General features: G+C 54.3%; 1 protein-coding gene across 3 annotated transcripts in view; it reads left to right on the top strand.

Annotated features, from left to right (window-relative positions):
* The window catches only part of LRCH4 (leucine rich repeats and calponin homology domain containing 4), a 72,725-nt gene extending 52,421 nt beyond the window's left edge, over nt 1-20,304 (top strand). For 2 of the 3 annotated variants that reach the window (XM_083472636.1, XM_083472637.1), the window contains exons 2-18: nt 267-411; nt 1,687-1,813; nt 2,956-3,061; nt 3,208-3,344; nt 3,621-3,739; nt 3,931-4,027; nt 5,066-5,153; nt 5,281-5,402; nt 5,960-6,036; nt 7,159-7,293; nt 9,181-9,229; nt 11,458-11,506; nt 12,134-12,241; nt 13,795-13,901; nt 14,912-15,049; nt 16,348-16,425; nt 17,285-18,659. In XM_083472636.1, coding sequence (XP_083328762.1) covers nt 267-411; nt 1,687-1,813; nt 2,956-3,061; nt 3,208-3,344; nt 3,621-3,739; nt 3,931-4,027; nt 5,066-5,153; nt 5,281-5,402; nt 5,960-6,036; nt 7,159-7,293; nt 9,181-9,229; nt 11,458-11,506; nt 12,134-12,241; nt 13,795-13,901; nt 14,912-15,049; nt 16,348-16,425; nt 17,285-17,518 — 1,916 coding nt within the window. In that variant the 3' untranslated portion in view covers nt 17,519-18,659. Of the gene's footprint in view, nt 1-266; nt 412-1,686; nt 1,814-2,955; nt 3,062-3,207; nt 3,345-3,620; nt 3,740-3,930; nt 4,028-5,065; nt 5,154-5,280; nt 5,403-5,959; nt 6,037-7,158; nt 7,294-9,180; nt 9,230-11,457; nt 11,507-12,133; nt 12,242-13,794; nt 13,902-14,911; nt 15,050-16,347; nt 16,426-17,284; nt 18,660-19,874 lie in introns of those variants that run through there. The other variant, XM_083472635.1, reaches the window with a different exon arrangement.
* Nucleotides 20,305-22,595: the final 2,291 nt, after the last annotated feature.

Raw genomic sequence — 22,595 nt, 5'->3', positions numbered from 1 at the left:
AGTCACAAAGCGTGCCTGGCATCTGGGGGATTTTGAACGCTCCTTCCCCCTCAGCCTCCAGCAACCTGCCCCTGGGGAGGCTTCGCTGTGGGGCTGCCTGACTCCTCCCCAAAGTTGCCCCTCTCGGGCTGGAGCAAAGAGCCTCGGCGGAGGCTTCTGTCAGCCAGCCTGAGTCACTTGGAAGTGGTTTTTTTTTTGGGGGGGCTCCTTTTGGACTCTGCAGGGGCTTCCTGGGAGCTTAAAGACCCTGTTCTCTTCCTTCCCAGACCTCTCCCGAAACCGCTTTGCCGAGGTCCCCGAAGACGCCTGCCACTTGATGTCCCTGGAGGGGCTGAGCCTGTACCACAACTGCCTACGCAGCATCCCCCCCGCCATCGCCAACCTCCAAGCCCTCACCTACCTGAACGTCAGGTAAGTCGCACAAGGGGGAAGCCAGAGAAGGGGGGGGAGGAAACGGGGTGTTTCTCCAGAGGTGCGGCGAGGGCTTTCTGGATTCCCTCACATTGGCGTTTAAAGCCCTGCGCAACTCAGGCCCACTATATAGACCCTCCCGGGTGCTGAGATCAGCAGAGGGGGCCTTCTCGGACATTCCTCTGCCCTCAGGGGGGTGGCCTGCCCCAGCAGAGCTCTGGGGCTCCCTCCTTCCCACAGAGGTGCTCCCGGCCCCTGGCTTTTGCCACCTGAGCTGCGCGTTTTTACGACCCACCTTGTTTCCCTGGTTGCTAGCTGTTTCGAATCGGCTTTTATTTATTTCTTTTCAGTTTCCCAAGGTTATTCCAACAATAGCCCCGTGACGGCAACGCCGTTTCACATCTTTTCAAATTGCTTGTGTGTTTTTTTTCAAAAAAATTATTAAGAATTTAAACAAAACATATTATCTTAAAACATATCATCCTTGATTCCTGCCCCCCATTTCCCCTCCTCCCCATAAAATAACCCCCCTCCCTGCCCCCCCGACTTCCCTCAGTTCCAACCTCTGGTTTCTCTACAAATGCTATTCTCTGCATGTTACAAAACTGTATAGATCCTTAATTTATCTGACTGATTATTGTCGATAAAGAGTTTGTGAGTGTTTAGTCAAAACCTGCCAAGGAGTCCAGTTCACTTTGTTGTTTCTTTAAATACTTTGTAAAAGGTTCCCATTCATCTTTAAAATCGCAGTTATCCTTGTCCCGTAGTTTATGTCTCAATTTTGCCAATTCTGCATCGTCCATCAATTTCTCTTGCCATGATTCTTTAGTCGGTGTTTCCTCGTTCTTCCATCCTTGTTCTATTAAGACTCTCGCCGCCGTTGTCGCATACATGAAGATACTTTTGAACTTCCTTGGCAGGTCTTTTCCTACGATCCCTAACAAAAATGCTTCAGGTTTCTTAACAAATGTTGGGGGGAGCATTTTCTTCAATTCATTGTATATCATTTCCCCAAACTTTTAAATTTCATTCCATTCCCACCACATAGGGTAGAATGTCCCCTCCTTTTCCTTACTTTTCAAATTGCTTCTGATGCTGCAACCTGCCGTGGGACTTGGGGGTGAAAGTCGGGAAATAGAGAAGACAAAATGGAATAAGCGCCCCCGCTCCCTTCCTCATTCCCCAGCCCCCCCATCCGGCTTTGCCAGTCTCCACTGAGATTTGGGAAGCCAGATCTCTCCTCCTCCTCCTCCACTGTTGTCTTCTTCCCTGCAGCCGGAACCAGCTCTCTTCCCTGCCCTCCTGCCTCTGCCGGCTGCCCCTCAAGGTCCTCATCGCCAGCAACAACAAGCTGGTCTCCCTGCCGGACGATATCGGCAGCCTCGGTACACTCCGCCAGCTGGTGAGTCGGCAACGCCATGGGGTGGAATTCCTCCAAGGGACAGGGTGGGCACCAAGTCTTGCTTGCCTTCCCCCAGGGTTCGGCCTCGCTGGTGTCTCCACGCTGAGCTGGGCTGAAGCCACGTGGGCGGTGGGAGGGATCCCCCAAGGCCCTCCAGACCTGAACCCCAAAGGCAGCAGGACCACCCCCCCAACACACACAGCCATCACATGCTTCAATCCACTAGGACAATCCCCTGTATCCCTCTCTCACCCCAAATCGCCTTGAGGATGCCTAGGTAGAATTGTGACGGGGCCCCCCCTCTGCCCACTCAAACATACCAAGACAACACGAGAACGGGGCCTTTTCTGTGGTGGCTCCCCATTTGTGGAATGCCCTCCCCAGAGAGGCTCGCCTGGCGCTACCGTTGCATGTATTTAGGTGCCAGGCAAAAACCGTCCTCTTTACCCAGCCCGTCAGCCGTTAGACAGTCTGTGTCCTTTTAATTTTATTGTTTTATCTTTTCGGTGAACTGCTTTGAGGTAGTGGTCGCATTTTTAAAAAATAAAATTAAATTGCTAATTATGTAAGTTTTCTTAATTAAATAAGCTTTCTCTCCCTGCCCCATGCGATGATGATTATTATTTATTTATTTATTTATTTATACATACATACATACATACATACATACCCCACCCTCCCCGGCCAGAGCTGGGCTCAGGGTGGCTAACACCAGTAAAATTATAGTAAAAATGTAATGGGGGGGAACAATTTAAAATAGAGGTTAAAATAAAGTTTTAATTTAAAATGCAGCCTCATTTTAATAGTGGCCCATAGATCAAAACCAATACGGGGAGGGAAACATAAGGGTCAGACTGAGTCCAGACCAAAGGCCAGGCGGAACAGCTCTGTCTTGCAGGCCCTGTGGAAAGATGTCAAGTCCCGCAGGGCCCTGGTCTCTTGTGACAGAGTGTTCCACCACGTCGGGGCCAGTGCTGAAAAGTCCCTGTCCCTAGTGGAGATGCCTCCAAAGCGGTCTTAGTACTGGCACCCCTAAGGCTCTCTCCCTGCCTCCAGGGCTCTCCCTCCCCCCCCCCCGACCACCACTGGGATGGGGCTCTGCTCACCTGCGACCTTTCCCTGAATCCTCTTTTCTGCCTCAGGACGTCAGCAGCAACGAGCTGCAGTCCCTGCCGGCGAGTGTGGGTGGCCTGGAGTCTCTTCGGGACCTCAACGTCCGGAGGAACCAAATCGCCGTCCTGCCCAAAGGTCGGTGCCTGCCCAAAGCCTTCCCCCTTTGCCAGCGCCATCTGGGCACCGGCAGACCCCCTGCTTCTAAGCTGGCGACGGGGGCAGCCCTCCCTGCCCCCCTTCTTCCCCTCGCTCACGGACGCCTGTGCTTTGCCCCACCTCAGAGCTGGCGGAGCTGCCCTTGGTCCGGCTGGACTTCTCCTGCAACCGTGTCGTCCACATTCCCACCTGCTACCGCCACCTGCGGCACCTGCAGTCCATCCTGCTGGAGAACAACCCTTTGCAGTTCCCACCTGCGCAGGTAACAGGGGGGCAGGCAGCTGAGAGCAGAGACTGCTTGGAAGGTGGGGGGGGGCGGAGCCGGCCTGTGGTTCTGCCCACCCTTTCCATTTATCCTGCCCTTAGTGGGGGCTCTCAGTGGGACCTGGGGGCCAGGATGTGCAACAGGCTGGCAGGGAAGGCAGGCACGATCCGGCAACTCATCGCACCTCCTCCTTGCTAAACGGGGCGAACGGCCTTCGTTTTGCGGGGGCCGCCGCCGCCACCCTGTGACCCAGCGCCCCCGTTCTCCCCACAGATCTGCTCCAAAGGCAAAATCCACATCTTCAAATACCTCAACATGGAGGCCTGCAGCAAGGCGCGGCCGGACCTGGCAGAATTCGCACAAGGAACCCGCCCCGCCAGCTTCGGGACGTGGTAAGGCGGGCAGTGGGGGGCCTGGGAGGCTCTGTTAAGCAGCTGCTGCCGCATGGGAAGGAGAAGGGGGCCAGAGGGGGAGGAGAGAGGCTGTACCTGGGAGGAGGTGACTCTGGAGCTGCTTTAGCCACTGGATTGGGGCCGGAAGAGCATTGTTTCCAAGAGGCTTGTTTCCGTGTCTGTTCCCACAGCCTCCCGGACAATTTCTACCCCGTGCGGCAGTATGGCGGCCTTGATTCGGGCTTCAACAGCGTCGACAGCGGGAGCAAGCGGTGGTCAGGGAACGAGGTGCGGGAACGCCTTTCTGCTTTGCTTGCGGTGACATTTTTTACAGTTGCAAAGGGGAGAGAGGGAGGACTTCGCAGGGGCCCTGATCCCTGCCTAGGCGGCCCTCGAAAACCTTATGGCCAGAGGGGCGTGACTTGAGCCTCCTGGCCTGTTGTGTTCCATCCTAGTCACGCTGGTATAACATTGCAGGGTTGGAAGGGATCCGCAAGGCTCGTCCAGCCCAGCCCCCTGCCACGACTCCATAGTGCCTGAGAAGCAGCCAATGATCACATCTCAGTAATGCCTGGAATAATAAAAATAAAAATAAAAATAAAAAAATTATTATTTACACCCCGCCCACTCTGGGCGGCTTCCAACAAAGTATTAAAATACAGTGGTCTGTTAAACATTAAAAGCTTCCCTAAACAGGGCTGCCTTCAGACGTCTTCTAAAAGTCTGGTAGTTGTTCTTCTCTTTGGCATCTGGTGGGAGGGCGTTCCACAGGGCGGGCGCCACCACCGAGAAGGCCCTCTGCCTGGTTCCCTGTAACTTGGCTTCTCGCAGCGAGGGAACCGCCAGAAGGCCCTCGGCGCTGGACCTCAGTATCCAGGCAGAACGATGGAGGTGGAGACGCTCCTTCAGGTATACTGGACCTTTGAGGCCGTTTAGGGCTTTCAAGGTCAGCACCAACACTTTGAATTGTGCTCAGAAATGTCCTGGGAACCAATGTAGGTCTTTCAAGACCGGAGTTATGTGGTCTTGGCAGCCTTTCCGGGTCACCTTCCAAGGTAGCCCCATGCAGAAAGCTATCCAAACCTTGCTTAAAATACGAAGGAGAGTCCACCGCCTACCAGGGCCATAGAATTCTAGCATCATAAAGTTGGAAGGGACCCTCGTGGGTTACATAGTCCAGCCCCCTGCAATGCAGGAATTGCAGCTCAAGAATCAAGCCGCCTCTGCTTAAAAGCAAAGGAGTCCGTTCAGCTGTCGGACGGCCCTTACCACCTGCGGTTCGCTGTTTCTCCTCCTTCACCGCCCCTCGTTCTCCCCGCTTCTCAGTCCACAGATGAGTTTTCAGACCTCTCCTTCCGCATTGCCGAGCTGGCCAGAGACCCCAAGCAGTTGAGGGAGAAGCGCAACGGGACAGGTGAGCAGCCAGGCAGATGGAGGGGGTGGTGTTGCTAACAGCAAGATCTGACTTTGGGACTGGAGGGAGGGGGAAAGAGGGAGACCTCAGCCCCTAACCTCCTTCCTTCCTTCCTCTGTTCCCCCAGTGGATGCCTCCGACCTGGAGCAGATTGACTACATCGACAGCAGTGTCAACGGGGAGGAAGAGGAGGACGAGGTCTCCGTGGGAAAGCCAGAGAGCACCTCTCTGGGGACAGCACCCTCCGAGGTGAGAATGGAGCTTGCCCTCCTACTGGCAGATCTTGCGGTTACTCTTGTGTCCTCCTGGGGCAGGATTTTCCCACGTCCTGCTGGGAGAGTAGAAAGGGAGGGCAGGGGTAGCGTCCGAGGATGGCAAGGCCCCTTGCATTCTCCACAAGCAGAGGAATAACTCTAGGGTCCTGGGCGGGCAGAGTGTGGCGTTTGGGTGCTGGGGGCAAAAGCTTCTGAATCATCTTGTTTTGCTTGAACAAGATGATCCCCAGGGGGGTGATAAGAGGGTTGGACTGCCAATAGGAAGACGTCCTGACCACCTTCTCGTGTTTGAGCTCCACAGTTCAGCTGTGAAAAAGGGGCTTTGTTTTCTCTGTCCCAAATCCCCCAACGCTCCGCTTCACGGGAGTTCTGGCGTCACGAGAGAAGGATGAAAGCTTTTCGCTATCCGCCTTCTCCTCCCCAGGCATAATTTTCTAAGCTGTCACACTGCAGCTTCAACCAGCAAATTAATTCCTCCCTTTCCCCCCCCCTTTATTTGCTCACGTTTTCTCTCTTCTTGGCCTCTTCTAGGACTTCCAGAAGCCCAGGAAGAGCTCCTCCACTTCCCTCCAGAAAACAGGACTTGCGGAGCAGGGCCCGACCGGCAGGTGTGTGGCGCCACCTTGCGGCCAGCTCCCTGCGCAAGCGGGCGGGATCTCACGCTGGATGCAGCCTTGTCCCTGTGGGGTCTCCATTCCGTTTCCTTCAGCTCCCAGGGTGCTGTTGCCCCCTACTCAATCCTGAGCTTGGGGTGTGGGGTCCTCAAATCCCTCTTGGCTGCTGGGAATGGCCCAAACCTCACATGCTCTTCTGGGCTTTGAGCCCACTTGCTGTGGGGCGGTGTTCCCTCCTGCTGAAAGGGGAGAAGCTTTTTCCTTTTGCAGGGGGTCAGGCGGGCAGCCAGTGATGGGCAGTGTTAACGGAGAAATCTGAGGGCCCCCTTGGACAAAAAACAAGGACCCCAGCCAGGAAGACCGGAGCAAAACAGCAGCCAGTAGGCTTGGTCTTGATTGAAGACTGTTGCGACAGGACTCCCACCTGCCACAAGGTGGAACAGGATGGAAGCCCCAAACAAAAGGGAACCCAAACTTTTGTTGGCTGCTCATCCCCATGTTACACCCCCCCGAACTACATCACGGTTACATCATGAAAGGGGAGGTCTGGTGGCAGGAATCTGAGCATCCTGGACCCTGCCCCATGGTTCCCCTTGCCCTCCACCAAACACCCATCAAGTGGAACAAAAGAGATCTTTACATTTCCCTGTTTCCCAGCCAAGTTAATCCCACCCTTTTGTCTTCATCTGGGTTTGTTCTTTCTGGAATGGCTGCCTGTCTGGCACTCAGGTCTCAGGAGGCCAGGGTCTATCACTCAGGCAGAGGGGCTGCTGAGTAGCTGAGCTCACAGGTCTAGATGAATTTCTGAAGTTTTCCCAGCGAGCCAGTACAGAGATACATTGATCAGTGAATTCTTACATTTGGTAACGGTGCAGCAGAGGCCCTTTGAATAGAGAGGAAGAAACTGTGTTGAAGTGTTTTGTGGGGACAAGTCACAAAAGTGATTGTGCTGGTTTTGGTAGTGGGCTGCATGTGCATGATATCTGCTGGAGGGGCAACCCCCCCCAACCTCTGCAACAGTAGCGAACCCCATGCTTTTTTGTGTCCTGCGCTGCTGGGCGTGGCGATTGTCCCCCCACGGTCTCTGCGACCCCCTGCCTCTTCCCCCTCCTCCAGGGCCAGCCTTCCCCGGCCGGAGCCATTTGGGGAGGAGCGCCGTCGCCCCGAGATCCTTCAGCTGTGGCAGGAGAGGGAGCGCCAGCAGCTTCAGCAGCGGCCCCTGTGGAGCCAGGGGGCCGAGAGGAGGGAGAGGTAACAGCCGGGAGGGAGGGGTCGGGGGCTGGTCCTTCTGCTTATTTCTGCCCTTTGTGGCTTAGGGTCCGCATATTTATGTGACCGCCTCTCCTGGTCTGCCCCGCAGAGGACCTTAAGGTCCATGAATAACCATAGTTTAGAGGTCCCAGGCCCTAAGGAAGTCAGACTGTCCTCCGCCAGAGCCAGGGCCTTCTCAGTGGTGGCTCCGACCTGGTGGAATGCTCTGTCCCATGAGACCAGGGCCCTGCAGGATTTAACCTCCTTCCGCAGGGCCTGTAAGACAGGGCTATTCCGCCTGGCTTTCAATTTGAACTTAGCCTGACCTTTTATTCCTCTTCCTTCCCTTTTTATGAAGATTACCCGCTCTGAGACCCCACAGCTAATTCTCCCCTGGCCTCCTCGCTGGCCCAAGTAGGACCAATTCAGCCAGCTAGACCTGGGGATTATCTAATGCTTATTTCCCCTAAATTGATTTTTGAATTTTATTGTTATTCATGTTTTTAGACTGTATTTTATGCTGCTTTTATAATTAAGTGTTTTAAATTTGTTGTTAGCTGCCTGCAGCCCGGTTTTTGAACCGGGAAGGGTGGGGTATTAAAAAAAATTATTATTATTATTATTAGCAGTATTTGCATACTACCCTATCATTAAAAATGCAGCAATAAAACCATGCCATAAAAGCCACAAGAAGCTGGAAGCAGACATTGCTTAACCCTCGTGGAAGGAGCTGCCCTTAACTGTCTGCCTGCAGCCCCAAGCCGCGCCCCCCCAGTGCCTGTCAGAGGGAGGACTTGAACCCAGGCCTCCTCAGCCCAATCCTCTGCCCACTTTATGCTGTTGGCTGCTATTGCTATCGCTCTCTTCATCAAATAAATAAGATGGGACTCCCGTCTTAAAACCCAGAAGCCAGTGGCTGTTTCTACAGTGGTACCTCGGTTTTCGAAACGTCTCAGAAGCCAAACATTTCGGAACCCGAACATCGAAATCCCAGAAGTAATTGCTTCCGATTTTGAACGCACCTCGGAAGTTGAACGGCTTCTAGGTGTATTTTTCTTTTTTTCTCCATTAACTTTGTTGACTGCCCTTTGCACCCTTGGTTGTCGAATGTTTTGGAAGCCAAATGATCTTCCGGAACCGATCACATCCGACAACCGAGGTACTATATTTTGCTTCATACATAACACCGGTCTTGAAAGACCTACATTGGCTCCCAGTACGTTTCCGAGCACAATTCAAAGTGTTGGTGCTGACCTTGAAAGCCCTAAACAGCCTCAAAGGCCCAGTATCCGTGAAGGAGTATCTCCACCTCCATCGTTCTGCCCGGACACTGAGGTCCAGCACCGAGGGCCTTCTGGCGGTTCCCTCCCTGCAAGAAGCAAAGCTACAGGGAACCAGGCAGAGGGCCTTCTCGGTGGTGGCGCCCACCCTGTGGAATGCCCTACCACCAGATGTCAAAGAGATAAACAACTACCTGACATTTAGAAGACATCTGAAGGCAGCCCTGTTCAGGGAAGTTTTTAATGTGTGACATTTTAATGTATTTTTTATCTTTGTTGGAAGCCACCCAGAGTCGTATTATTATTAGTACATTGATAGCCCAGCCTTTTCCTCCGAGGAGCTCCAGGTGGTGTGTGTGATTCTCCTCCTCCGCCTTTAATCCCCACAACGACCCTGCGGGGTGGATTAGACTGGAAGGCAGGGATGACTGGCTTCACGGCCGATTGCAGGGATTTGAACCCGGGTCTGACTCTGTAACCGCTATGCCAGCCTGGCTGTTGGGAAAGGGGGTCCTGAGTGATGCAGCCCTTCCACCCAGGACACCAGCTAGACGGGTCCAGCCTCTCTCTCTCCTTGACTCTGGGTTTCTTCTCTCTCCCACGGCAGCCTGGCAGAAAGCAGCAGCAGCCTCTCCCAGCTGAAGCATCGGAACCAGGTAAGGATGGATGAACGGAGGGAGAGAAAGGCATGGTGCATGTCTCCCCCTGTGTCTGCTTTCCATTCAGAACATTTTGGGCGCTCTTCACGTGGTTTCACAATGAAGGCGATCTGATCCAGCTGCAAACACCTCCTAGTATGGGGAGGACCCTTTGGTTCCTTCCTGGGATTATATATGGACTGTGCAGCTTGGGGGCTCTAGCCTGCCTGGCGGTACCCACTCAGCATTCCTCTCCCGGGGCCCAGGGGACCGCACTGGGCTCTCCCACCACCGACGGCAAAGTTCTCAATGCTCTCCAACTTTCAAAGAATCAGTACCAATGACCTTCTAGGCTGTGAGACATAGATCGCCAGGAACTAATCTCAGCTGCGGGGAAAAAACATGTTCCCCTCTTTATTTTCGACTCCCTTGGGCGTAGGAATTTAACCTTAATTATTTACAATTTTTGTTTAACCTGCAAGAAAGAAGGGCTTTTCCGCTGGCTAGGTTCAATTCTAATCCTTCTAACCTCCTTTGGGGTAGGTTTGCGGGTTTGGCAGAAGGAGACAGGATCTGCCCATGCGATGCCCACCTGGTGGAAACTCCAGCTCACATGGCCCTTGAATTCAAAATGTATGGTGATCTCTGCCAACAATTTTTAGACCATCTATGTAGTCTAACATGGAAACCAGAGACAGAGGTTATACGCTTCTTATTACAGGGGAGAGACCAGGAGCTCACCAAGACTGTAGCTAAGTTCCTCTATTTATTTTTTTTTGTCACTGAAGTACGCTACAGGATCCTGCCCTTGCTGGAAACCCACAGAGATGAAATAGATTGCTCGCCTCTTCTTCCCTTTGGCGGGTGGCTGTGCTGTTGAAGTGGCGACGAGATCGCACTGGCCTATTTATTCTGAATGTATTCTGAATGTTCCTATGTGATGCCAATAAAGGTTACTTGACTTGGCAATGAAGGCTCCCCGTCAGACAGGAGGGCTGGCTTCTGCTGTGTAACTAGAGCCACATTGCTCAGGTGTCTTCCCCTCCCTTGGTGTAATGACATGAGCAGAGCCTGCTGGGATCAGGCCAGCCGTCTGCCTAGTAGTCCAGCATCCTGTTCTCACAGTGGCCAATTGCCCCTAAGGACCTAGGACTCCAGATAGACTGCCACCGGACCGGGAGGTTCCATAAGAAAAGCTGTGCTGCTGGATCAGGCCAGAGGTCTAGCCCAGCACCCTCTTCCCACAGAGGCCACCCAGGTGTGTGGCGTTCCCAAAGCAAGGAAGGATTGGACTCTGATGAATAAAATGCACACGAGGCTTGACCAGCAAGACTCTAGGAGGAGTGCGTATAATAATAATCCCTTCTCCACCCCCTGGCCCAGGTCGTTTTATTCACAAAAGAACTTTTTACACAGTGTTCGTAAGAACCAATCAGATTTCCTCTGAGCATTTCAAAAAACTCCACGTGGGACAAAGTTAAAGATTAAAGCTACAAAGAGCTGATTTGAGCATGCATAGTAGTTCAGAGTAAATAAAATAGGAAACAAGGAGGAATGCTTTTGGGAAACCCCAGAGGTCATAAACAGGAGAGGCAGTATTTGCCATCTCCTTGTGAACTCTCTTCCTGGCCCTTAAGATCTATCTAAAGATTAAACTACGTCAAAGTAACCCACTATCCTTATGTCCTGAGGAAGCCTGAGGAAGCAACTGGCCTGTGTTTCAGAATGCCTATATGTGCCTGTCAGCAAATGGCAGAGGTGGAGAGGCTTGTGGGGTTTGATCAGGAACTATTGTCACTGAATCAAACCCAGTCAACGCCATGCTTTCATAGCGGACACAATGGCTTGCTTCATATTTCATAATTCCTCATAGCAATCCCACCTGACCCCCACACTCTGGATTTTTGCACCCCTACATTGGTGCCTGCTGGAAACCTGCCAGCAGGATCCGAGCACACGAGCCCCTTCCCCTCCTGGGGTTTCCAGAAACTGGCGTTCAGAAGCAGCGTCACCTCCAGCTGTGGAGGCAAACCATAGCCATGGAGGCTAGAAGCCATGGGTAACCCTCTCCTCCTCCATGAATTGGTCTACTGCTCTTTTAAAGGCATCCAAGTTGGCGGCCAACCCTGTGGCAGGGAGTTCCGCAGTTTAATGATGCGCTGCATGAAGAAGGACTTGGTTTTATCTGTCCTGATTCCAAGTAACGGTGCCCCCTTTCCCCACCCCAACCCCAATCTCTCTTTTAGGAACCAGAGCAGCTGTCTGGCTCCCCCAGGCAAAGTCTGCACTCTGCAGGTGAGTTCCTCCCAATATCTGGAGGGGGGCGGGCACGGGTGAGTCTCCTGGCAAGCAGAGGGGGAAGCTTTTATTTATTATTTCATAAAACCTGGTGAGAAGCAAAAGCCTCAAAGTGGTTTGTGATGGAAAATCAACAGCCGTAATTCAAGTTAAAATAGCAATAGACTAAAAACAAATGGAAACTCACGTCGACTTTCTTAACATCTGGGAAGGCTTGTCTGGGTGGATTTTGGGCTTTCGGATTTGAGAGTCACCCCGTGTGACACCCTACCTCTCGCCTTCTGTTCCCCCGTCAGCAATCGGGCTGCAGCATTCTGCACTGACAACCGCCTCTGGTTCAGGCACAAGGGAAGCCCCACATTGAGGCCTCCTTGAGGCCTCCTTTCCTTGGGGGCTCAGAGCCTGCAAAGCGGTGTGTGTGTGTGTGTGTGTGTGTGTGTGTGTGTCCCTGGCAGGCAGTTTGCAAGACTGGTGCAGGATTGAGGTTGGGGAGGCAGGAATCCGGTGGTCTCCTCTGGGGGCGTCAAGGCGTCCGTTTGCTCCCTGCCACCTCCTCCCCCTTTCTCCTCCAGTGCAAATCCCCAGCTCAGCGCCCTCTTTTCTCATCCTCTCCCTCCTTTGCAGATCCCGTTCACCCTGCCTACCCTTCGTCCCGGGAGCCCGGCTCCGTGCAGAAGCCTTCCAGCTTCCTTTTCCGCTCCTCCTCACGAAACAACATGCAGCGGGGCTCCGGTGAGTAGGGGAAAGGGGAGAAGCCTCTGTAGGGACTCGGCCCCTCCGTCGGGCAGCGGGGCCCTCTGCGGCCACGCATCTCCGCCCTTGCCCCAAAGGGTGTGGCCTCCTGACGCAGCCAAACGGGGCTTGGGATCGGGGCCAGTGCAGGCTCCCAGAGGCCACCCTCCATCAACATGGTCCATTGGCAGGTTCAGAACCCCACAGCATCAATTCTCGCCAGCGAAATGGGGCTGTGGCAGACCGCGAGGTGCCCTTGTTTCTTTTGGTTATCTCCTGCTTGGACTACTGCCATGCGCTCTACGTGGGGCTACCTTTGAAGGTGACCTGGAAACCACAATTAATCCAGAATGCGGCAGCTAGACTGGGGACTGGGAGCGGCTGCCGAGACCACATAACACCAGTCTTGAAAGACCTACATTGGCTCCCAGTATGCTTCTGAGCACAATTCAAAGTGTTGGTTCTGACCTTGAAAGCCCTAAACAGCCTCGGTCCAATATATCTGAAGGAGCATCTCCATCGTTCAGCCCGGACACTGAGGTCCAGCTCCGAGGGCCTTCTGGTGGTTCCCTCCCTGCGAGAAGCCAGGTTGCAGGGAACCAGGCACAGGGCCTTCTCGGTAGTGGTGCCCACCCTGTGGAACGCCCTCCCACCAGATGTCAAAGAGAATAACAACTACCAAACTTTTAGAAGACATCTAAAGGCAGCCCTGTTCGGGGAAGCTTTTAATGTTTAATAGGTTATTGTATTTTAGTGGAAGCCGCCCAGAGTGGCTGGGGGGACCCAGCCAGATGGGCGGGGTATAAATAATAAATTATTATTATTATTATTATTATTATTATTATTATTATTATTATTATTTGGAGTGAAGGGCACCCAGGTTTATTACAGTTTACGCGTTGCATTTCCACCCCACCTTTTCCTCTGAGGAGCTCAAGGTGGCACACCTCGTCCCATCCCATCCCCAAATTTTATTTTTTTAATAATTTTTATTAACAAACCAATCAAATCACATTAATTTTTGTTGGGGGTACCCATGCTTCGAGCTCCGAAAGGGATCCAATCATCTTTCTTGCTGCTTTGATGTTCACAGTTCTGTCCGATTAGTATTCACAGTTCTGTCCATTCCTCTCCTTGTTATTTTCCTCATCTCTTCTTGTTATCGTATGTTTTTCCTTTCTTTGTCACCTCTGCCGTCCCCAAATTTTCATCCCCTATGGGGGAAGCGAGGCTGAGAGGCAGTGACTGGTCCCCGAGGTCACACCCAGTGAGCGTCACAGCCAAGTGGGAGCATTTGAACCCAGGTCCTGATTGAACCCTCTAATCACTGCACCACACTGGCTCTACGGCTTCTGGTACCCTTCTTTGGAGTAACCCCCACATCCACCCAGCCTTCCAGGCCCCCGCCCCATTAATTTCAGGAGGGCAGAAGCTGCGAGGGGCACGATGTGGATGTAAATTGTGCCCTTCTGCGTGGCACGACCTGGCGCTCTTCCCAGGCCTCTGAAGGAGGAACTGGTGGCTGTGAGCTTTCCCCCCTCTTTCCTCCCCAGGTTCCTTCTCGCCCGACCTCTCCCCTTCTGAGCTCAGGAACCAGCGGAGGCTGCGTGCCGGATCGCAGGCCCAGGACGAGAGGGAGCATGCAGCTCAGCTGCGCAAGGTACAGACCCCCCAAGAGCCAGGAGGAAGCCGCTTCCAAGGGGGCGCATCTCCTGGCGGCTGAACTGTAAACAAAACCTCGCATTAGGAGTGTGACGGGCTCAACAGGTATACCCCCCCCGTACCCACAGCTCCCAGGGCGGCTCACAACACAGGAGCGCAATAAAAAAGGAAAATGCAGAATAAAAATAAGAGCAAATACAGTGGTACCTCTGGTTGCGAACGGGATCCGTTCCGGAGGCCCGTTTGCAACATGAAAAGAGCACAACCCGAAGCGCCATATCTGCGCTGGTGCGCGGTGCGATTTGGCGCTTCTGCGCATGTGTGAGCGGCGAAACCCGGAAGTAATCCTGTCTGGTACATCCGGGTCACAGCAGGACGCAACATGAAGCAAACATAACATGAGGTATGATTGTCCATTCCTATGCCGCTTTATATTTTTGAGGAAGGAAATGTCCAAGCGGTTTAAAGCCTTTGTTGACACGTCAGACGAAACATTCAGAAATGCAGGCAGCCACCGTTTGAGGCGCGTTCGAATCGTGCCCAACTCGGGAGCAGGCAGGAAGCATCTCTAGAAGGGGTGGCGCAGGGTGTTGGCTTTCTCGACGGTGATTCAAAGACACATGATTTCACCGAAACGCAAGGTGCCTTGGGGCGTTACCCCCGTGTCGGTGGGGAGCTGCTTGTAAAACATGGCAGAAGGCGGCTGAAGATGGAGTAAGCGGGGATGACTTGAGGGGGCAGCAACGGAGGCATGCTGTGGCTTAGCTCTGCCCTCCCCAGTCAGAGGCAGCGATGCCCCCCAGGGGCCTGATCCGGCCGTCTCTCCTTACGTTCTGCCGTTCTTCGGACGCTGAGCCTGACCCAGCAGGGCCCTTTGTAAGTTCTTACTCTCTCCCAGTAAAAGATGACCAGCATTAGTGGCGCACAGCTCCAGAGGGTGCTGAATGATATCCATGGAGCCCTCGATCCCTGGCCTGACTGCTCCTCCTCTCCCCTTCTTCCCCGCAGGCCATCGAGTCCCAGCTGAACGTCACCCTGGCCGAAGACCTGGGCGAGGCGCTGGCCAACGGGGTGGTCCTCTGCCAGCTGGTCAATCACCTGCGCCCTCGAGCCGTGCCCTTCATCCACGTGCCCTCCCCAGCTGTGGTGAGCCTTTGGGGTCGGGGAGCCTGCCGGACCCCCAAGTCCACAAGAACGTCCCCTGTGCCCCTGACAGATCAGGGGCTCCCAAGCTGCCCCCTTGGACCCATAAACTCTTTTTTTATATAAATTTATTTGGTTTTGCAAATTAAGAGTTTTCCAATTGCATATCCAGCATACAACATAAAAACAAGCGTCTCCTGGATTTCTTCTGGGAAGCTTTTAATGTTTAATAGGTTATTGTATTTTAGTGTTTTGTTGGGAACCGCCCAGAGTGGCTGGGGAAACCCAGCCAGATGGGCGGGTTATAAATATTTATTATTATTATTATTATTATTATTATTATTATTATTATTATTATTATTCCCTCCTCCCCTTTATGAGTCCTATTGTTAAACATTTCCTCCTACATCTTTCATAATAATACAAATCTCTCACATCGCCCTTATATCCAAAATTCATCATGAAACTACAAGGGTTATTCCAGTCCTACTAGCGATGTTTACAATGGTCTTTAAGATAAGTTATAAATTTTCCCCATTATTAACATTTTGTGTTTCTGATGGCATAAATGGCCGGAAGAATCAGAAATCAGGAAGACATTGGACCCATAAACATAATAATAATAATTTATTATTTATACCCCGCCCATCTGGCTGGGTTTCCCCAGCCACTCTGGGTGGCTTCCAACTAAATATTAAAAACAGTACAGCATCAGACATTAAAAACTTCCCTAAAGAGGGCTGCCTTCAGGTGTCTTTTAAAAGTAAAATAGTTGCTTATTGCCTTGACATCTGCTGGGAGGGTGTTCCACAGGGCAGGCGCCACCACCGAGAAGGCCCTCTGCCTGGTTCCCTCCCCTACGAAGGACATAATTCAGAATAGCGCTTTTGTTTCTACGACCCGCTAATAACAATAGAATTCAAAACGGTAGCAATTGCTGCTGATTCAAAATTCGGTTTAAGCTACTTAAGTTTGATCGGTTCAACAAAACGAATGGGCACTGGATCCCAGTTCCCTCCTGGCACCCCCCCCCCGCCTCTGAGCTCCCCCCTAGGTGATGCTCCCGCCCCAGGGGCACCTAGACCAGGTCTGCCCAGCCCGAGGGGTGCGAGAAGCGGCCTTAGGTCATTGCTTCACCCAGCTTAGTACGGCCTGCACTGGCCGGCAGCAGCGGCTGCCCAGGACTTTAGGCAGAGAAGAATCCCTGCCAGCCCAGCCCGGGACCTTCTGCGTGCCAAGCGGGTAGCCCTCCCCTTGGGCATTGCTGAGCTGACCACCTCTCTCTCTCCCTCTCGAAACAGCCAAAGCTGAACGCCATCAAAAGCCGGAAGAACGTGGACAGCTTCTTGGCCGCCTGCCGCCAGCTGGGGCTCCCGGAGGTGAGGTTGGGCATCTGCGGGGGTCTCGTTTGTGTGCTGCTGCTTGCTTGTGCCTGCTGGGGAGGGAGGATTGGGTGGGGGGGGACACAGGAAGACCCTCCTTTGAGAAATGGCCCCCATTTTTACACAACACACACACTCTCTTTCCATTCCTGCTCACGCATTGCCCCCACCGACTCCTTCCCCAGTACAACTCAGAACCGTAGAGTTGGAAGGGACCCCCGAGGGTCATCCAGCCCAACCCCCCGGCTCAGGCAGCCACCCAACCCCTGCTTAAAACACCTAGGGAGGAGAGCCCGCCAGTTTGCGAGGGGGTCCGTTTCGCTCTCAAACAGCTCTCGCCGTCAGGATGTTATTCCTGACGTTTGGCCAAAATCTCCTCCCTTGCTGTTTGAAGCCGTGGGTTCATATCCTGCCCTCTGAAAGCCAGCTGGCTCCATCATCCACAGGATGATAGAATGGTACAGCAGGAAGGGACACCGGGGGGTCATCCATCCCAACCGACTGCAATGCAGGGATCTCACGGTGGTCGTCGGGCAAACAAGTCCCGGTTTCCGGTCCGACTGCCCTTCTCTGCAGACTCTGAGACCCCTCCCTCCCCACCCACAGGCCGCTGACCTTCCTCCGTGCCTCTGTGCGCAATGGCAGAGCTGGAAGGGACACCGGGGGGTCATCCATCCCAACCCACTGCAATGCAGGGATCTCACGGTGGGCGTTGGGCAAACGAGGCCCGGTTTCCGGTCCGACTGCCCTTCTCTGCAGGCTGTGACACCCCCCCCCTCCCCACCCGCAGGCCGCCGACCTTCCTCTGTGTGCTACCGGTGTGTTTTTTGTGTGTTCTGTGTTCCCTTTGCCACAGGTCTCTCTCTGCTCCGCCTCCGACGTGGCCGCCCTCCTGCAAGGCAACGTCCGCGGCTTGCTCCGCCTCCTCGAGGCCCTGCTGCCGCTGCCATCGCCGCCGCCCGCGCCCCCCGGGGGGGGCAGGCCCCTCGCCCCGCCCGCCCTCTCCGAACACCTCGCTGGCTTTGGCGTCTTCTATGTCGTCCTCATGCTCCTCCTCTACTTCGCCTATCGCAACCTCTGCGGCTGCTGAGCGGGCGGGCAAGGGGGGGTCCCCGGCCACCCCCACCGGGCAGGAACAGGTTCTCCAGGGCAGACGTGGGTCAGGGCGTGTGCCCCACACTCCCCAGGCTGCATTGGCGCAGGGGTGTCAGCCGTGCAGTCGAAGCGGGACACAGACAAATGCCATTTTTCCCGAGGCCAGCGATCCCTGCAATCCCCCCCCCAATAATAATAATAATAATAATAATAATAATAATAGCTCTCCCTTCCCCAGTCATAATTAGCTCCCTCTGCCAGGCCCAAGGGGCAGGGGGGAGTGCAGGGCAGCCCCCCTTGGCACCTGCCGTTCGGTCTCCTCTGTGCCTTGCTCCCCTAGCGAAAGGTGTTTCGGGGGGCGCATTTTGGCCGGGGGGAGAAGCCGCCAACTTCCTCCACCCCTCGGTTCACATGCACTTAAAACTGCGTTGCACTAATTCACGAGTGCCTGCAGGGGGGAGCTGGGCGCGTGCGGCAAGGGAGCACTAGCAGGCCCCCCCAAAAAAACCTTAGGCGGTCCTAAAGCCTTGGTCCACCCACTCCGACACTGGGGGGTCTTCGCTGCCCCTGACCTCACACACAGAGCACGTCTCTGAACCAAATGTCACCCCCTACCACAGATTTTGTGCCCGCTCCCCTGCGCTGGCAAACCTTTGAGGGGCTCGGCTGTTTCGCACCCCAAAGTATGCCCTGGGCACCTCGGTTTGTGGGCTAAAGGCCACTTCTTCCTCAAATGCCCTTGCCCCCCCAAAGCCTTTTGGGGTTCCCTGTTCTGGACCTCTTCCCTTTTGGGGCTTCTCGGGGGCACCCGACGCTGGACTCGCACTCTTGCCCTTCCTTTAATCCAAACGTGCAATTTCTGAAGGTCCACGGAGGGAGGGAGAGATGGGGGCATCTGCCGTGTTCCAGCCCACCCCATAATCTCTCTGGCACGGTGCACCCCCCCAAGTCCGGGGTGGCGTTGGGGGTGGGGAGGCCTTCAACAGGTGACAGGAATCGCCTTAATTCAGGGCAAAAGCGGCTCCTCTTTCTAGAGACGGCTGCAGTCAAAATTCCAGCCCCTTCTAGTCTCGCTCCCCATCTCCGCTGCCTTAAATATATTAAATTATACATATATATTTTATATAAATATATAAATATATGTTTTCGTAGATTTTCACGGGTACAGGAATGCAGGTTTTGGTGTCCTCGGGTGTCTTCCCGTGTAAAAGTTGGGGTGTCTAGGCGACGTTTCGACGAGGTCTCACTCGTCATCTTCAGGCTGGTGCTTTCGGCTTCTTGTTACTGGAACAGAGCGGGATCTCAGTGTTCCTATAAATACTCTACAGTATTTATAGGAACTCAAACACTGAGATCCCGCTCTGTTCCAGTAACAAGAAGCCGAAAGCACCAGCCTGAAGATGACGAGTGAGACCTCGTCGAAACGTCGCCTAGACACCCCAACTTTTACACGGGAAGACACCCGAGGACACCAAAACCTGCATATAAATATATATATATATATTTGAAGAGAAGAAGATTATGGAATACTGTAATGTAAAGGGGGAAAAATTTTTGGGGTCTTTTTAAGCATGTACAGAATTGTAAATATGTGGTGCTCTCCATCGATCGCCTGCCCCCCTCTCTTGAGCAGGGGGGGGCAAAAATCTTTTTCAAGGGCTTTGGGGTTGTTGCTCCCCCCTTATTTCCCAGTCTCCCCACCCCACCAAAAAAAAAAAGGACTGCTGTACATTCTGCATTTGTGTCCTTCTTGCTTTTTTTGTTCCTTCTCGAGAGGCGGCTCCTCTGTTTTCTGTTTTGTTCCTCCTCGCCTCGACTCCTGTACATTGTAAAATACCAAGAAATGAATTCTTCTTTTTTCCAAACGACGGCAGCAGCGGCAGCCTTTGTTTCTTCCTTCCGCCTCCGTTGTCTTCTGGGTTGTCTTTGTACTTTTTCCTTCCTGTAACCGCTGGTGGGGCGGGAGCAAGTTTGCTTTCGCAATCCGTGTTATGGGGTAGGTGCGGGTTGCGGTCTGACGGTCAGAACTTGCTGGTGGGAGTTGTAGTTCAGCGGCTGGAAGTTGTAGTTCAGCGGGGGGGGGGCTCCCAAAGCCTCCCTCCCTCCACCCACTGCAGAACCCACCCTGACCTCGAATGTGCGCATGCACACCTTTTCCCGCCTGCAAAGGGAGATGTGTGTGGCGCACTTTTCCACCGGCTCCTGTGTCCAGCCGGGCAGATGTGGGAGGCCGTCTTGGCCAGCGGCGCCTGGCCAGACCGTCCTCCTTTGGCATGCCCTACTGAGAGAAGCACTGCCCGCCTTTGCTAACTTCTGCCCACCCCCCTCCCGTGCCCCCCACCCCCCCTCAGGAGTCTCTCTGCTCCCCCCACCACGTGCTGGAAGAGGAGGGTCTCCCCCGCGTGGCCGAGACGGTTCGGACTCTGCTGGCAACACGCTGCGCTGCCCCACCTCTGGGGCGCCAGAAGACCTAGGCGGACCGGACAGGGTGGCCTAGGCGGACTGGACAGCAGGGACTGCGCCGAGCCGAAACTTGCAGGGCGGCGGTGCAAAGCCGTAATCGCTCAGGGATCTCCGTCGGGACCAAGCAAGAGGAGCCGGGTGCTTTGCCCACAGGGAAACGGACTCCACATTTGAAAGGGGCGAGAGGGCAAGACTCCTTTGTCAATGGCTCTCTTCTCATCCAAATTCAACAAGAACATTTGTGTGGTTTTTTTTGCATTTGTGCACATGTCAATGAGGTTGCATTTAAATAAGCAGCTGCCTCCGTTGCGTTGTCCATTAGCAGAGCCTGTTCTGTCGCCCTGGGATTATAAAATACGGGGCAGAGAGGCCTGACCTCTTCTTGAAAACTTCCAGCCACTCTCAGCGCCCAGCCCTCCCTCACCCCCAGTCCAGGTTTGTTTCCTTCCACAGAAAAAGAACTGGAGTTGGAAGGGACCCCCGAAGGTCATCCAGACCAACCCGCTGCAATGCGGGAATCCCAACTGCAGCATCCTTGACAGGTGGCCATCTAATCTCTGCTTAAAAACCTCCAAGGCCCCCCCAGCGCCCAAGGGAGTCCTTGCATGGTGTGACCTCCGGCGCTTCTCCGCAGGGCTCTTTCTGTTCCATCTCCAAAGATCCAAACCTCTGTGCTGCTGCATGTCTGAATGGGCAATTGCATGTCAGCCCGGAGAACACCCCTGTCCGATTGGAGGGTGGGATGGGGTGGAAGCTTTCCTTCTAAGGACAACGGCAGGTTCGCTGACATGATTCAGCAAAGGAAACACAGCCCAGAATAACTAAGGAGATAGTACAAGAATACTTGGCTAGTTTAGATGTATTCAAGTCTCCAGGGCCAGATGAACTGCATCCAAGAGTATTAAAAGAACTGGCAGATGTGATCTCAGAACCACTGGCAGTCATCTTTGAGAATTCCTGGAGAACAGGCGAAGTCCCGGCAGACTGGAGGAGGGCAAATGTTGTCCCTATTTTCAAAAAGGGGAAAAGAGAGGACCCAAATAATTACCGCCCAGTCAGTCTGACATCAATAGCAGGGAAGATTCTGGAGCAGATCATGAAGCAAACAGTCTGTGAGCACCTAGAAAGGAATGGCTGCCATGTTTGTAGGTGTGGGTGGGAACTGTAGTTCAGCCTAGGCGCCTAAGGTTCCTCACGCCCTGCAAGAGAAGAGCCCACCGCTGCACCAGGATCAGTCCCAATGCCCGCCTGGGACCCAGCACTGAACGGGGGTTGGGCGAATACCCCAAAGGAAAGCCCCCCCCCCCGCCATCTTCCACAGGGGAACTCGCTCGGTGGGGTCGACTCTGGAGTAAATGTGCACAGTCCTGCAAGCGAGGGGGTTTTTCTTGCGGGTGGTGGGGCTTCAAGGGGGCTGCCTTTAGCAGATACAGCCCTCCTCGTGGGCACTCCTGGCACACGTCCCCTCTGCCAGGCCTCAGCACCCCCATGGCGGCGTGGGTTCTGTGCAGCTTTGGGGGAAGCGGTTTTGCTCCAGCCCAGACTGGCAGCATCTGAAATGCAACTAGCCGGCCTTCCTTGGCTTGGTGCCCCAGGGAGAGCATGGCAGCGGGCACAAGGGGGATGTGGTCCACCCCCATCAGACAAGGCTACCCTCCTAAGCGCAAGAAGAGAGGGAAAGGGGCCTGTTGAGTCTCCCCCACGGCCAGAGCCCCTCTCCCCTCCTGTGGTTTCCAGCACCTGGGATTCGGGAGCATCGCTGCCTGGGAGCCACTGATAGCCATCTTCTCCACGAATGTGTCCTAGCATCATAGAGTTGGAGGGGTTCCCCAAGGTCATCTACTCCAACCCCCTGCAAGGCAGAGGTGATTTTTTTTTTTACCCAGTGTGGGGCTCGAACCATGGCTGTCAACCTCCCCCCTTTTTTTGCGGGAAATCCCCTTATTCCAGCGCCGTTTCCCGCTGCTATCCCGGATTGTTAGATATCCCGTAGACTGCTGATCCCTGATTTTCAAATCTGAAAGTTGACAGCTAGGGCTCGAACCCACGACGCTGAGATCGAGAGTCTTGCTCCCCCCACTGAGCCATCCTGCCTCGTCCAGCCCCCTTTCAAAGCCGTCCAGGGGGGCGGCTCCTCAGCACCTGGCACTCAGAAGCCCACCCAGGACTCGTCTACACGGAAGCCCCCCAAAGAGGGAGTATCGCTGCCGGGAAAAGGGGGGCGATTTCTTGGGGGGGGTTCTCCCGCTCCACCCCTGCGAGGAGGGCCGTGGGCTGAGCGGGTGGCTTGGGCCCTGATCCCGCCCTCCTTCCGCGCTCTAACCACTGCGCCACGCTGCCTCTCCCTTTCCCCAATGCAGCCCGGTCGGGGCAGAGACCTCGCCTTCCGAAGGGGCGTGGCTAGCTGGAGATCCGCCCCTGCGCACAGGCCACGCCCACTGAGCCCCACAAGGGATCTTTCCCCCCCAACAGGCAGAAGTTCATCCGGGAGAGCGGGGGCATTTCCTCCCCCTTTAAGGGCGCCCCGCCCCTTTCCCGACAGCCCCTCCCTAAGGGGCGTGGCTAGCGGAAGGCCCTGCGCGTAGGCTGCTCCCCCGACAGGCAGAAGT

This window comes from Podarcis liolepis (assembly GCF_965112155.1).
Source record: "Podarcis liolepis genome assembly, chromosome: 13".
Classification (NCBI taxonomy): Eukaryota; Metazoa; Chordata; class Lepidosauria; order Squamata; family Lacertidae; genus Podarcis; species Podarcis liolepis.
This window is presented reverse-complemented; position numbering and strand designations above follow the sequence as displayed.